The 15,890-nt window shown below is 39.4% G+C and overlaps 1 protein-coding gene across 1 annotated transcript in view; it reads left to right on the plus strand.

Moving 5' to 3' along the window:
• Positions 1-15,890, plus strand: part of tgfbr3 (transforming growth factor, beta receptor III) — a 142,878-nt gene that overhangs the window by 117,071 nt on the left and 9,917 nt on the right. The window contains exons 13-15 of the mRNA XM_038273105.1: positions 3,941-4,246; positions 8,289-8,394; positions 15,830-15,856. Of these exons, the coding sequence (XP_038129033.1) occupies positions 3,941-4,246; positions 8,289-8,394; positions 15,830-15,856 (439 nt within the window). The remainder of the gene's footprint in view (positions 1-3,940; positions 4,247-8,288; positions 8,395-15,829; positions 15,857-15,890) is intronic.

The following is a 15,890-nucleotide window of genomic DNA, read 5'->3' on the forward strand; positions in this document are numbered from 1 at the left end:
CACGATTCCACTGTCGCTTCATGCTTGCTCATCATGGACAGGTTCATGCAACCTGTGTTATCCAAGCTGGGCTTCCATCTTCAGGTCCCCTAGTGAAGCACTAGTATCCGCTTGCAAAGTGTACCAGGTCTCTCCATACAGCAGTCATGGACTGACCAACTTATCTATCTCCACCCCACCACCAGTTTAAAGGAATAGTACACCCAAAATATGATTAGCCTTCATTTTCTACTCACCCCCATGCTGAACAACACTCTGGAGTACTTTTTTGATATCTCAAATGCATCTGGAGATCTGGGAGGCTTCTTGCTGTCTGCTGACATTCAAATAATGGAGGTCTATGGCGCCCGAGGCAGAAAGGTCCATAAAAGTCCACAAAAAATGTGTCAATATTCCTCCATACTGCTCGTCCAATGTATTCCAAGTGTCCTGAGTGGGTAGCATCCAGAATTTACTCGAAACGAAGTCATTTAGAATGTTTTTAGAGCATACAGGTGCTGGTCATAAAATTAGAATATCATGAAAAAGTAGATTGATTTCAGTAATTCCATTTAAAAAGTGAAACTTGTATATTATATTCATACATTACATACAAACTCATATATTTCAGATGTTTATTTTGTTTAATTTTGATGATTACAAATGACAACAAATGAAAATCTCAAATTCATCATATCAGAAAATTAGAATATTACTGAAGACCAATAAAAACAAAGGATTTATAGAAATGTTGGCCAACTGAAAAGTATGAACATGAAAAGTATGAGCATGTACAGCACTCAGTATTGAGTTGGGCCTCCTTTGGCCTGTATTACTGCAGCAATGCGGCGTGGCATGGAGTCGATCAGTCTGTGGCACTGCTCAGGTGTTATGATAGCCCAGGTTGCTCTAATAGTGGCTTTTAGCTCTTCTGAATTGTTGGGTCTGGTGTATTGCATCTTCTTCTTCACAATACCCCATAGATTTTCTATGGGGTTAAGGTCAGGAGAGTTTGCTGGCCAATTAAGAACAGGGATACCATGGTCCTTCAACCAGGTACTGGTAGCTTTGGCACTGTGTGCAGGTGCCAAGTCCTGTTGGAAAATGAAATCTGCATCTCCAAAAAGTTGGTCAGCTGCAGGAAGCATGAAGTGCTCTAAAACTTCCTGGTATGTGGCTGCGTTGACCCTGGACCTCAGAAAACACAATGGACCAACACCAGCAGATGACATGGCACCCCAAACCATCACTGACTGTGGAAACTTTACACTGGACTTCAAGCAACGTGGATGAAGTGCCTCTCTTCTTTTCCTCCAGACTCTGGGACCTTGATTTCCAAAGGAAATGCAAAATTTACTTTCATCAGAGAACATGACTTTGGACCACTCACCAGCAGTCCAGTCCTGTTTCTCTTTAGACGCTTCTGACGCTGTCTGTGGTTCAAGAGTGGCTTGACACAAGGAATGCGACAGCAGAAACCCATGTCTTTCATACGTCTGTGTGTGGTGGTTCTTGAACCACTCACTCCAGCTGCAGTCCACTCTTTGTGAATCTCCCCCACATTTTTGAATGGGTTTTGTTTCACAATCCTCTCCAGGGTGCGGTTATCTCTCTTGCTTGTACACTTTTTTCGACCACATCTTTTCCTTCCCTTCGCCTCTCTATTAATGTGCTTGGACACTGAGCTCTGTGAACAGCCAGCCTCTTTAGCGATGACCTTTTGTGTCTTGCCCTCCTTGTGCAAGGTGTCGATGGTCGTCTTTTGGACAACTGTCAAGTCAGCAGTCTTCCCCATGATTGTGTAGCCTATAGAACTAGACTGAAAGACCATTTAAAGGCTTTTGCAGGTGGTTTGAGTTAATTAGCTGATTAGAGTGTGGCACCAGGGGCCATCAATTTTGAACCTTTTCACAATATTCTAATTTTCTGATATGATGAATTTGAGATTTTCATTTGTTGTCATTTGTAATCATCAAAATTAAACAAAATAAACATCTGAAATATATGAGTTTGTATGTAATGTATGAATATAATATACAAGTTTCACTTTTTAAATGGAATTACTGAAATCAATCTACTTTTTCATGATATTCTAATTTTATGACCAGCACCTGTAAACAGTAGTGTATAGGATTTCCTGAAAGCGCGCACCTGCGCGTTCATGACGCTACGGAAACCGCGGCAGACCAAACCAGATGAAAGTGCGCATTCAGCGTCTGCTCTGCCGATAATACAAGCGTAGAAGAAGAAATTTGCTGTTTACCTGTGCAAAGAAAGAAACAACGAAAGAAAAATGTCTGAGGACTTCAGTGTTGAGGAAGAGCATGAGTTCTTTGCCGAGCTGAATGTGCACTTTTGTCTGGTTTGGTCTGCCGCGGTTTCCGTAGACTCGTGAACGCGCTTTTAGGAAATCCTATACACTACTGTTTATGCTCAAAAAACATTCTAAATGACTTCGTTTCGAGTAAATTATGGACGCTACCCACTCAGGACACTTGGAATACATTGGACGAGCAGTATGAAGGAATATTGACACGTTTTTTGTGGACTTTTATGGACCTTTCTGCCTAGGGCGCCATAGACCTCCATTATTTGAATGTCAGCAGACAGCAAGAAGCCTCCCAGATCTCCAGATGCATTTGAGATATCAAAAAAGTACTCCAGAGTGTTGTTCAGCATGGGGGTGAGTAGAAAATGAAGGCTAATCGTGTTTTGGGTGTACTATTCCTTTAAGGTCTGGGGGGGGGAGCATCCCTGTTCTGTACTCCTGTTCATGCATACCAGAGTAAAATTCAGTGCTAATGTTTCCTCCCGAGGTCTGAGTGCCAAAGACTAAAGTAATTGTGTCAATAAAATTCTTCTACACTGGAAAAAAATAATTAAATAAAATTGAAATAAGTGCATTTCTTCTTGGATTGAGGAGATAAAAGAGACAGCTTGCTAACGGAACAAGACAATTTAAACTTAAAATATGAAAACACAATTGCATTGTCTTATTTCTAGGGATCCACAATATTGGGATTTTGGCCGATATCCGATATGCCGATATTTTAAAACTCATGTAGCCGATAACCGATATCGATACTGATGTTAAAGCTGGACAAAAATAAGTAGTCATTGAAAATCGCAGTTTTGTTATCCATTTCTGACACTTTGAAAAATAATATACTCAAATATATTTTCATATGCTGATATCAAATTGATTTTTAAAAACGCGGTATCGATCTATTTTACTTTCAAAATCTCGTGAAATTTCATCGTTCTGTTACAAACTCTCGTGATATTTTGCAAATTCTTGTGAGATTTTGTTAGTAAAATAGATCGATACCGCGTCAATATATCAACATATAAAAATATGGCAAAATTTTGTGAATTTTCGGGGGATTTCGTAGCATAACGACGACATATAGCAATATTTCATTAGTAAAAGAGATTGATATGGTGTTTTTAAATGGCAATATATCAGCATATGAAGATATTGTGATATTTTAATGTATCAATATTTTTTCCCTCGTCTTTACAAGTTTTAAGTCTGTAAAAAAGAAGTTTTTGAGGAAGAAGAAGAAGTAGGTTTTTTTTTTTTTTTTAGACTTTAGAAACTCAGAAGCTGATCAAATATCGGATTAAATATCGGTGGGGTGGCCGATGTCCGATATTTAGTTTTAAGGCCGATACCGATAGGGGGCCGATTATATCGTGCATCCCTACTTATTTCAATTGCATATTATCTCATTATCTTATTTAAAGAGTAAAAAAATACTCATTTAACTATGTCATTAACCTACACAAATTAAGGTTAAATACCGATTATATTATACGTTTTATGATATTACACATCATGCATACATATAACTGACATTATGTCCCAATGTGTTCCCTAATGACAGAAAAAACAAAGTATGATTTCTGATTATATGACCGTAAAAAGCTCACGTCTTTCTGTCTTTCTATTGTGCTCCAGATCACATCTACAGCACCGGAGCAGGACATCGGACTAACCCTCATCTCATGCTTCATTACCATCGACAGATCCACGGGGTACCCTGACTACCGGCTTATTGACACAATGTGCCCCACGGATAGCACATTTAAATGGACTCCAAATGCTCAACAAACCTCCTTCAGGGATTTCAGTTTTCCTTCTAATAATATGAAGAAAACCTTTAGCTTCACCTTCAAGTCAAAGTTGAAATCGCCAAATGCTTTCCTGTACTGTGAGGTGTCTCCGTGCTCAGAGGGGTCTCCGGGGAACCAGGAGCTACCGCAGGTATACTTGTTGATCGGGTCTCTCTATAGTTCAAATTACTGCTGACTATTTCACAGTGTGATATTTGCCGTAAAGACAAATAAAAGCTAGATTTGTCAGATGCACCGATGAGAATAATCTTGTTTTGTAAAACTCTGATCTAATGAAGGCAGCTCGGTTCTGGAAATCTGAATCAAAAGCTGCTAATCTCTTTTTAATTTAATTTATTTTTGTTATTTCTGCTGTTTGTCAATCTATGTAATTAGAATTTTAGTATTATTTTCTGTTTTCTCTCATTAGCATCCTGTTTTAGCAATTGATGTCACTACAGTAGAGCAGAAATCTCTCTTATATGATGATGCACGGATCCTGATCTTTCCAAGTTTGCAAAAAGGCAGTTAAAATTTGCAAATCCAATAAGCCTAAAAAGATAAGAAAATGCTACTTAGCTGTGATTTTATAGCCTTCTTTACATCACAGGGAAAAACAGACACTGTCACTACCCCATCCCCTCCGGAAGCGCGATCCGTCCTGCGCATGCACCATCGGCTCATTTGCATATCCAGATATAGATCTTGATTTAATTTTGTTAAAAACATCTAAATGATATTTTTCCCTCCCCAAAAATAGTAAGCGTCCTAAAATATAAAGTGTTAAAGGTAATAATGTGTTTCCTAAGAAAATAAATGCATTAAAATCCTTTCTGGTTTATCACATTATATTTGGGATCCTATGAGCTAAATTTTTCGGCTTTAGATTTAAACATAAATATATTCTTTTTGGGTTTTATGTAGGGATGCATGATATAATCGGCCACCTATCGGTATCGGCCTTAAAAGTGAATATCGGACATCGGCCACCCCACCGATATTTAACCCGATATTTGATCAGCTTCTGAGTTTCTAAAGTCTAAAAAAAAAAATAAAAAAATACTACTTCTTCTTCTTCCTCAAAAACTTATTTTTTACAGACTTAAAAACTTGTAAAGATGAGGGAAAAAATATTGATCCATTAAAATATCCCAATATCTTCATATGCTGATATATTGCCATTTAAAAACACCATATCAATCTCTTTTACTAATGAAATATTGCTATATGTCATCGTTATGCTACGAAATCCCCCGAAAATTCACGAGATTTTGCCATATTTTTATATGTTGATATATTGACGCGGTATCGATCTATTTTACTAACAAAATCTCACAAGAATTTGCAAAATATCACGAGAGTTTGTAACAGAACGATGAAATTTTACGAGATTTTAAAAAGTAAAATAGATCGATACCGCGTTTTTAAAAATCAATTTGATATCAGCATATGAAAATATATTTCAGTATATTATTTTTCAAAGTGTCAGAAATGGATAACAAAACTGCTATTTTCAATGACTACTTATTTTTGTCCAGCTTTAACATCGGTATCGATATCGATTATCGGCTACATGAGTTTTAAAATATCGGCATATCGGATATCGGCCAAAATCCCAATATCGTGCATCCCTAGTTTTATCTTTTCCTTTCGCGTTAGCATTATGGTATATATTGCATAATCTAAAGAAAGAAACAACTAAAATGCAGATAAACATGGTTTAATCATATTTGGCCGGACTACTCTGAGCATGAACAATGATGTCAGAGAAGCAGTTTAACAAAGAAAATGTCAAAAAGCATCAAAGTCGTCTCACAAAAGTCATAAAACATTTTTTAAAGATGTGTATTAGCAAACTTCAGTGAGTTAAGTATAGAAATAAGTAATTTTAGTACCATAATTACATTATTTATGGATACCCAAGATTTATATCTGTTCGCGGATGTGCAGGACGGATCGTGCTTCCAGGACGGATCGAGTAGTGACAGATACACTCAACGGCCACTTTATTAGGTACCCCATGCTAGTAACGGGTTGGACCCCCTTTTGCCTTTAGAACTGCCTCAATTCTTGGTGGCATAGATTCAACAAGGTGCTGGAAGCATTCCTCAGGGAGTTTGGTCCATATTGACATGATGGCATCACACAGTTGCCGCAGATTTGTCGGCTGCACATCCATGATGCGAATCTCCCGTTCCACCATATCCCAAAGATGCTCTATTGGATTGAGATCTGGTGACTGTGGAGGCCATTTGAGTACAGTGAACTCATTGTCATGTTCAAGAAACCAGTCTGAGATGATTCCAGCTTTATGACATGGCGCATTATCCTGCTGAAAGTAGCCATCAGAAGTTGGGTACATTGTGGTCATAAAGGGATGGACATGGTCAGCAACAATACTCAGGTAGGCTGTGGCGTTGCAACGATGCTCAATTGGTACCAAGGGGCCCAAAGAGTGCCAAGAAAATATTCCCCACACCATGACACCACCACCACCAGCCTGAACCGTTGATACAAGGCAGGATGGATCCATGCTTTCATGTTGTAGACGCCAAATTCTGACCCTACCATCCGAATGTCGCAGCAGAAATCAAGACTCATCAGACCAGGCAACGTTTTTCCAATCTTCTATTGTCCAATTTCCATGAGCTTGTGCAAATTGTAGCCTCAGTTTCCTGTTCTTAGCTGAAAGGAGTGGCACCCGGTGTGGTCTTCTGCTGCTGTAGCCCATCTGCCTCAAAGTTCCACGTACTGTGCGTTCAGAGATGCTCTTCTGCCCACCTTGGTTGTAACGGGTGGTTATTTGAGTCACTGTTGCCCTTCTATCAGCTCCAACCAGTCTGGCCATTCTCCTCTGACCTCTGGCATCAACAAGGCATTTCCGCCCACAGAACTGCCGCTCACTGGATGTTTTTTCTTTTTCGGACCATTCTCTGTAAACCCTAGAGATGGTTGTGCGTTAAATCCCAGTAGATCAGCAGTTTCTGAAATACACAGACCAGCCCTTCTGGCACCATCTATCATGCCACGTTCAAAGTCACTCAAATCACCTTTCTTCCCCATACTGATGCTCGGTTTGAACTGCAGCAGATTGTCTTGACCATGTCTACATGCCTAAATGCATTGAGTTGCCGCCATGTGATTGGCTGCTTAGAAATTAAATGTAAACGAGCAGTTGGACAGGTGTTCCTAATAAAGTGGCCGGTGAGTGTACATCCAGATTTTATGTATTAAGAACTTCCTTATTTTAAATAAATTTGTGCATTAAAGTCCTTCTACTGATTGCATTTGGACCATTGGTCTGATAATAAACGAGCTAGAAACAACTCTTCTCTCCTCGGTATCAGGTTCCAGAGTGTTGTTTACACAACCTGGCAGCACTAGCATATGAGGCATTGAAAAACTGCAAGAAGATCAGACTTCTGAGTTTCTAAAATAACTGGATACCAATCAGAGGATCAAACTAAATCTTTAAATATATGTTTTTTGGTGCATATCAGTGCTGTAACTTTAGATCCAATACTGTTGTGATTTGCAAATATTTATGTTTGGTTCCTTTTTTTTTATCTTTTTCCTTTTATTGACTCATAGTCAGGTTGAGTAAAGCAAGCAGTTATTATATAAAAACAGTAGAAAATCTAATTTCTTTTAAGATAAACAGGAAACGTCATTGTATAGTGCCATTTTTGTACTTTTAAACATCTTCTTATATGAGATTTGGAGTGGTATGTAAAAAAAAAAAAAACAATTGTAGTTTTTCCTGCTTTTTAGGGATCTTTTCATGTTCTGAGATTTTGACCACTCACTAAAGTAAACAGATCGGGTTGAACCAGGAAGGCAGTGATTACATTACCAAATACAATATAAGCCACTAATTTTCCAGTAAATGGGAAAAATAGAATAAAATAAACAGCATTCATAAAGATACTTCTATAAATTAATGATAATGTTATATTATTGATCTGTTAAAATGACTGGAACAAAATTTCCAGAGGTGACAATCTCCCCTAACCCCCCTGCAAATTTCATCCGTGGTACATTCCAAAAAAACAAATCTTCTGAGCAGTAATTTCAATCCGTTTTGTCGTCTTCTTGAGGTCCATCAGTCTATTTTTTTTTTTGTTATTGAGAAAGAATATTATAAATTTCAAAGTATGTTAATGGTTTTTCATCCACTGCTTTTGTCTGTATAGTGCCTGGACCCCGACAAGTGCCATGACATTGATTTGGAAACAATCTTTCGATTTATCAAGCTCCAGAAGATCACGAAGAAGCAGCTGTATGTGGCTGATTATAAAGGTTAGTAACATGGATTATCAGGTGTAAAAAAAAAGCTTGAATCAGGCAAACTGAAGGCAAGGAGCCATAGGTTAGATCCAAGCTTAAGGATTTGATAAACCCAGAACGCCCTTTACATCTGCTTATCATTAGCTCTGCTGTGTGGGTCGCATGTAATTCTATATACACACGTGACGGTTGTGCACGTGCCTCAGTTTACACTGATGGCTGTACACAAAGTGTGCTTCTCTGGCTGTGCATGCATACTGCCTCAGAGTCGTACTTCAGCACAGAGGAGTCTGCTTATGCTGAGCTCCGGTTCTGCTGTCCTGGAACGGTCCGAGGCTAGCAAAATGTGGAAAAACAGGAGTCATACGGCACTGAGCTCCAGTTGTTTTCACTTAGGCCCTTCTCTGTGGCCTCCCTTTTCCATTAGAACATTAGAAGGGCGGGGGGGGGGGAGCTTTAGGAAGCGGGCCAAAGCCTGGAGGCCCCTGTAAAGCCGCTCATCCATCCACTCGCAGCGTCTTGCGGCCAGCGGCTTGCGGGAGGTGGGTTCGTGACTTAACTCCAATTAGGTTGTTGTAGTTATGAGCTAAACTCAGATGTGCTGATATCATGAGGCCCTCGTTCTCCAGCGAGATGCTGCGAATTTTTCAATTAGCATCACTTCTTAGATTACATGAGAACTGCAGTGAAAATGAGTCATCTTTGTTCTCTCCCGATATGAAGGCCCTTACATCACTTCCATCGCACAGAGCCGTACGTCATGTGTGCTGATATCGGCCAGTTTAGCGTTATTGTTCATAAAATCAGGTTGTTTTTTTTTTTATTGTGGTCAACATGGGTGTTAATATAAATTATTCTCTCACTGCTTAAACATCCCCATAAAAATTGGAAAAATTAGCTGTAAAATATCAAAGCTTCAGGGGCTGCATTTCAAGTTCCTGATGAACTACGTTAATGTATCTGCAGCTTAAAAACCCCAGTGAGTCAGAGTTGTTTGAAATACTTTGAAGCAAAAAAAGGTTCCTATACTTTTATAGAAATCAGTTTGATGCTTCAGTTAGATATTGACTACAGATGCTCGGTCTGCGCTGCCCACCAATAAAGGGCTCAGCTTTCTGACGATAACAGAAAACAAACAGCAACCTCTTATAAACACTGCAAATGGATTCAGCTTTTCTCTTCCAGATGGATCCCAAATAGATGCTGTAATGGAGAACAAAAGCTTTCCAAGTCGTTATCAATCAAAGAGAAGTCGTTTTATCCAGCTTAGGGCATAAAGACCTCCAATTATCTCCGGTCAAAGGTAGATTTACAGCTTCAGTGAAACATCGCTGCGTGGTAGAATGAGGTTCGTTGCCCTAAACAGCAAAAATATGACATCAAACATGGTGACTTTCTTTTAAAGAAGGAAAAAATAAGGCAGGAGCCCTAAAGCGAATACATCCCAGGGTTTCATGCTTACAGAAAATGGAGCTCTAGCTTGAAGAAATGATGGTTTGTTTGACATTATCAGTCCCTCACATCTTCATGGAAGGATTCAGGCCCCCTCCCCTCTCCAGTGTTACTGTATCCCCGAGGTTTCTGCTCATTCTTGTCTTTCCACCACAGCTCTTCAATTAGATGCAGCACTTGATTATGACGGATCCAGTGCAGCGCTGTTTGTTTTTGTTTTTTTACCGTATGTTGCCTTTTTGTTTGTAGAGTTGAAGCCGAGCTTCAGCTGTTTGTCATGCAGCCTTATGGAGAGAATGTCGTTCCATTATTGTTTCAAGAATTTTTTAATCCATGGAAATTTCAATCAATCCAGAAATGAAACTTTTTAATTGAAAAAAGGCTTTGAAAATAAAATTCAATCACTTTTATTTTCCCTCATTGGATCTTTCGTCTCGATGAGGAACTAAAACCCGTTTCTGTTGCTCTGCTGGATGTTAGCAACACCTTTTTTTATGAGTCAATGTTTTTGTAACAGGCTTGAACTGAAGGAAACGTGATCTGCAAACACAGTTTGTAAAGAAAAATGATAAATGGATAAAAAAAAAATCTAATCTGTAAAAAGTTAAGTTTAAAAATGTTTTATTTGAAAAAAAAAGGGAGATTTAGATAAGAAAAGGAGGTGGGATTTCATGAGAAGCAGTCAATCACAGCAAGTTTACTTTCTCTGTTTGGTTCCACCCTCAAAGGGACTAAAGTGGACATGAAACTGATCCACCGGCGAGCAGGAGAGAATCTGTACTGTAAAAAAATCGAAATCTAGATTAGTCATTTTTAATATAGGTGCATAGCCATTTGGCCAACAGGCATATTTTTAACCACACCGTTTTTTGTTACTCTGTTCTCACCTTTAAAAATACAGTAAATCAAATAAAAATATTCAGTAATTTTTTAACAAAATCCAGACTCATCCCACAGCATAGGAACAGCAGGTCAGGATGGAGAGGACAATTTTGTAAATACGTTAATGTCCATTGCAGTGCTAATAGCCTCATGAATTCCATAGTTTTTCTTCAGAATGAAGCAGTGACCTGTGAAATTCAGCTGTGTTCACTCAGGAACCGTCTGTGTCAGGACTCTTGGCGGTGTGACCTCTGTGGTTTCTGCTCCGCTTCAGGAGAGTTCAAAGTTGAACTAAAACAAGTCATTATGTGGGAAGGCGCTCGCTGTATGGCGAAGACTCTTAACATAAACACACGACGTCCGCTAAGATCTCATTGGCTGTTCCAGCGCTGACTGACGCTCTCAGCCGCATCATATCTGATTCGGATAGAGCGGCGAACCAGGCGAGCCCGGCTGCTCGACCGGCAGGGCGATTCCTAACAGTCATCTAGAGTTTTCATCTTGATAGGTTTCCATCAGGGCAATTTGACATGTGGCACATGTTAAACATTAGATAAGGATGGTTTTAATGTCGGTGGACCAAGCAAAGCTTGAATGGTAAGGTGTTTATTTACATTCTGCCCCTTGAGTCAATACGTTTTAGAGCTAACTGCTGCAATTACATCTGCAAGCATTGAAGGGGTATATCTATACTAGCTTTGGACATTTAGGGACCAAAGTCTCAGCAAAAAGCTAAGCTGTGGGTTCTGCAGCTCCTCCAAAGGTACCTCTTAGCTGCTTATTGAATTCAAGCTTTTCTTGCCCATCCTGTTGGTGAACATAGGAGTTGAGGTCTTGGTAGTTTTGCAGTTGTGTTTGACTTAAACCTTAGGCGGTAGTGTGCACGACCCATGTAGGGAAGCCTTAGACCTCGACGCGGCTGACCCGGGTTCGAATCCGGCCTGTGGTCCCTTTGCCGTATGTCTCATACCCCCCCTTCCTGTCAGCCTGCTATCAGAAAAACGAGCCTCTATGGCTGTAAAAACTCACACAAAAAAACATTCTTTAGAGATTAATTGAACAGTCTTCTGCAAACTTAAAATTTTTTATATAATTTAACTTATGGCCACAGGGGGCACTATACTTGCAACTTCTAGGTTTAGAAAGCCTAATGTGGAATTTTGTTCCGTTATTGTTGTAAGCATATAACACGTACAGTAAAGGGACATTTGAACTTGTTAAAAAAAACATGTTTGTAAATGGAAATCAGAAAAAAATCTTACAAATATTTTCTTAAAGGGGCCGCGTTTTACAGCCGCTTTTTGTATCTATGCTTCTTTTTCTATGTCTGCTTCTGTCTCCTTGAACCCCAGTCGGCCTCGGCTGATGGCCGCTCACACTGAGCCTGGTTCTGCTAGGGGTTTCTTCCTCTTTAAAGGGAGTTTTTCCTCTCCACTGTCGCTACAAGCATGCTTAGTGTGAGGGATTGTATTGAGTCAATGAGTCGATGCAATCAACTGGTTTTCCATAGATAGAAAACTTTGTATCAATTTGATTGTATGATCTGGTTGAACTGTAAAGTGCCTTGAGATGACATGATGTGAATTTGGCGCTATAGAAATTAACTGAATTGAAATTAAAATTAAAAGGTATAAGTGGAGGATGTTCTTTTTCTGGGTGGATTATCTAAATAATTGGTCCTGGTAATCATCCTAACTTAAGGCCGTCCTACGTGCTCATCCCCATTTTCCCTTACTGGTGGTGAGTCTGACATAGTGGAAAAATTTAAAATCTTCTTTTGGAAAGTAAGCTTGTATGAGCGATGCAAACAGCTACTTTTATACAGGGTGTGCACAAGGAGAAATGGCTTCCTGCAGGCTCTCACACTCGTTTAATAGGTGTTCCCTCTTGGGAGCGAGTACATGGTTGTGCATGTGCATTTTTTTTAATTGTAGAGGGCGGGTCTTTTCAAACATTTTGCGAAAATCCTCCACTATACCTTTAACAACGTATGAAAAGGTAAATCTTTGCTAAAGAGTATCTTTGCTGTTTCCCAGAGGTTTTTGTTTTCAAATAATTTTCTTTTTTTTATTTAAAGAGAAATTTCAAATGATTTAGAGATTTTGTATTCAGATAAACTTTTTTTCTTTCCAAATTTTTTCTTTTTCTGATTGATTTTTTACGAATTGTATTCCTTTATAAATTGCGGTTTTACATTCGGCGTCTAAATTCAGTGTAAAAAGGGAAGGGTTACTTCAGGTCACAGACATTAGCGATGGATTGTGGCGTCCAACACCCACCCAATCCCGTTAGGTTTTCTTAGTCACGTGACGTGACGCTAGCGGCGCTCATACCGAAGGAAAACCAGCATGACGGAGCCGGTCATGTAAGCTAACGCTAACTCAACCACAGAAAAATGAAAGTAATAAACTCACCGTTGAGTTAGCGTTAGCTTACATGACCGGCTCCGTCATGCTGGTTTTCCTTCGGTATGAGCGCCACAAGCGTCACGTCACGTGACTAAGAAAACGTAACGGGATTGGCTGGGTGTTGGACGCCACAATCCATCGCTAATGTCTGTGACCTGAAGTAACCCTTCCCTTTTTACACTGAATTTAGACGCCGAATTTAAGACGGTGAAATAGAGCCAGTTGAATCACAGGAGGCTGAAAATATTGAGTTTGAATTTTGAAAGGTTGAATTTTTTTTAAATGCAGATTTTTTTAACACTGAACAATTAAACTGAAAAATAAGTATTGAAAATGTAATCACGTGAATTTTTAGCTTTTACAGAAAATAACAAATTAAATTTCTACTGTGTAGAAATAATTAAAATGAATTTTTTTTTTTAGGCCAAAAATGTGTTCCGAATATACGTATGTTAACACTGAAACAGTAAGTGCAAACATACAACACTTAAATTTCAGTGGCATTTTTAATTCAAATCCTAGCGACACAGATTTACTTCCATAGGGGAGAAGATACATTTTTAATGGTCAAGAGCGAGGATTTGTTTTGTGCTTCAAGTGCAGAGAAGGTGATTGGTGAAAGAAATTTGGAAAAATATAAATTAAACAAAATCTTTAAAATAAGTTTAGAGGAAATGACAAATTTGAAGTATATGGAAATATTAAAATCTGAGAAAATAGCAAAGTCACTAAAAAATATGTAGATATGTATTTTTTTAAATTAAGACGTTTTTTTAAGTTGTATTTCTGGGTGGCATTTTTATCACATTTCCATTTCCAAAGATAAAAGCGGCTAAAGACAAATGGAAGACAGATTTTTCCCAACATAAACATGTCTGCCAGGAACTGAGTTTAGAACCTTTTAGGTTCAATGTTTTTGAGGACGGCCTCCTGCTGTTATGTCATCCCGCTGCTCGCTGTCTCTGAGGCCACAAGTGTTACTGGCCTCCCTGCACATTCTTAGCATAACAAGTGGCCTGGGTCAGATAACATGAGGGCAAGGAATGGGGTGGGGAGGTGGGGACACGGTCTCCCATCATCTCCTCATATTAAAGTCTTCTCAGATGACCTGTCGTCGTCCATTATGCGAGCCGAACACTCCTTCCAGGAATAGCATCCATTGTGCAGGAGTGCTGGCCACCTACCAGGTCTGCCTCTCTGCAGCACACAAGCGCCTTTGTTTAGTTGGTTAAGACATCATTACAGCTAATTTCAACTTCTGAAAGGCTTCCAGATGGCTTGAAATAAATGGGTGAGCAGAACCAGTTGGAGTCAATCGGTTCATCAGATTGTAGAAGAAGTGGCTCTCTGGGCATTTCTCCTGGTTCAGGTTTCTGGATCACATTCTTTAGTGGGTTGCTTATCAGCCCCAAGCAGTAACTGCAGTCCTTATGCACTGATTCGGAGCACGTTTTGCGTTCCCTTTGAAATTATGCATTTCTATTTCCAGCAAGAGAGTAGAAATTAAACAAAAACAACAACTTTAATTAAATTCAGTTTATTTATATAGCGGCAATTCACAACACGTCAACATCCAGTCAAATTGATTCAAAGTTTTCTATGTAAGGAAAACCATGTGATTGCATCGACTGATTGACTTGAAGGCAATCCCTCACAGCATGCTTGTAGCGACAGTGGAGAGGAAAAACTCCCTTTTAACAGAAAGAAACCTCCAGCAGAACCAGGCTCAGTGTGAGCGGCCATCTGCTGAGGCCCACTGGGGTTCAAGGAGACAGAAGCAGAGATAGAAAAAGAAGCATAGATACAAAAGGCAACTGTAAAAGTTGGCCCCGTCCAGGAAACACACAGCCAGGCAGACGAGCTCCAAGTCAGCTCCCATGTCAGAGGATGAAGAGAGCACATCCAGTTAGTCACAGTCAGAGAAACAGGACTACACTGAAAAAGACATCAAGCTCCAACATCCATAAGCAAAGGTGTTGATGGCAGCAGCACAGCTGATATTTCTCTCCAGGATGGAGTCACAGCCAAACAGGAACAGACCAGATGAAGCTACTATGAGAAAAAGCAGAGAGAGCAGAAGGTTAGAGATTGAACTAACAGATTCTGCAGAGTGGGAGAATAGAGATAGAATGAAGCAGAATGATGAAAAAGGGGTCCCTATGTCCTCCAGCAGTCTAAGTCTATAGCAGCGTAACTATAGAGATAGCTCAGGATAACCTGAGCCACTCTAACTATAAGCTTTATGCAACACTGGTGGGTAACATCCGTCCAGTTCGACTTATCAGACCAGAACCAATATGCTTAATAATTACCAATATTGGCGTAATATTAATGCCGATATATCGTGCATCCCTAATAAAAATTATTCAAATGAAAACTTTCAGGGTAACCAGTGTGTGTGCTGAAAAGCTTTGGACAGAGTCCTGGTGAAGGGATCCCAGATGTCAGTCAATGGGCCGTTATGCTCATTTCTACAGCGTAACAGCCTAAATCAAGCGTAGTGGACCGCTATGCTAAAATAGGCTGTCGTTAAACCGGGTTTGCATGCCTGATTTATGACTTTGAAGTGAAATCATGCATTTAACCCCTTCATGTCAGCACTGAATAAATCAACCATTTTTAATAATTTTTATATTTTAAAATCATGCATTTTTACAAATGTGAGTACATGTTTTAAATGTCCCTCCTGACTCTGTCATCCTCAGGACCTACTGAACCGACTCCGAATGAACGTAAGCAGTAGGAAACTACATCTTTTGTCTTTCT

Source organism: Cyprinodon tularosa, unplaced genomic scaffold (genome assembly GCF_016077235.1).
Source record: "Cyprinodon tularosa strain WSP-4 unplaced genomic scaffold, ASM1607723v1 ctg858, whole genome shotgun sequence".
NCBI classification, from domain to species: Eukaryota; Metazoa; Chordata; class Actinopteri; order Cyprinodontiformes; family Cyprinodontidae; genus Cyprinodon; species Cyprinodon tularosa.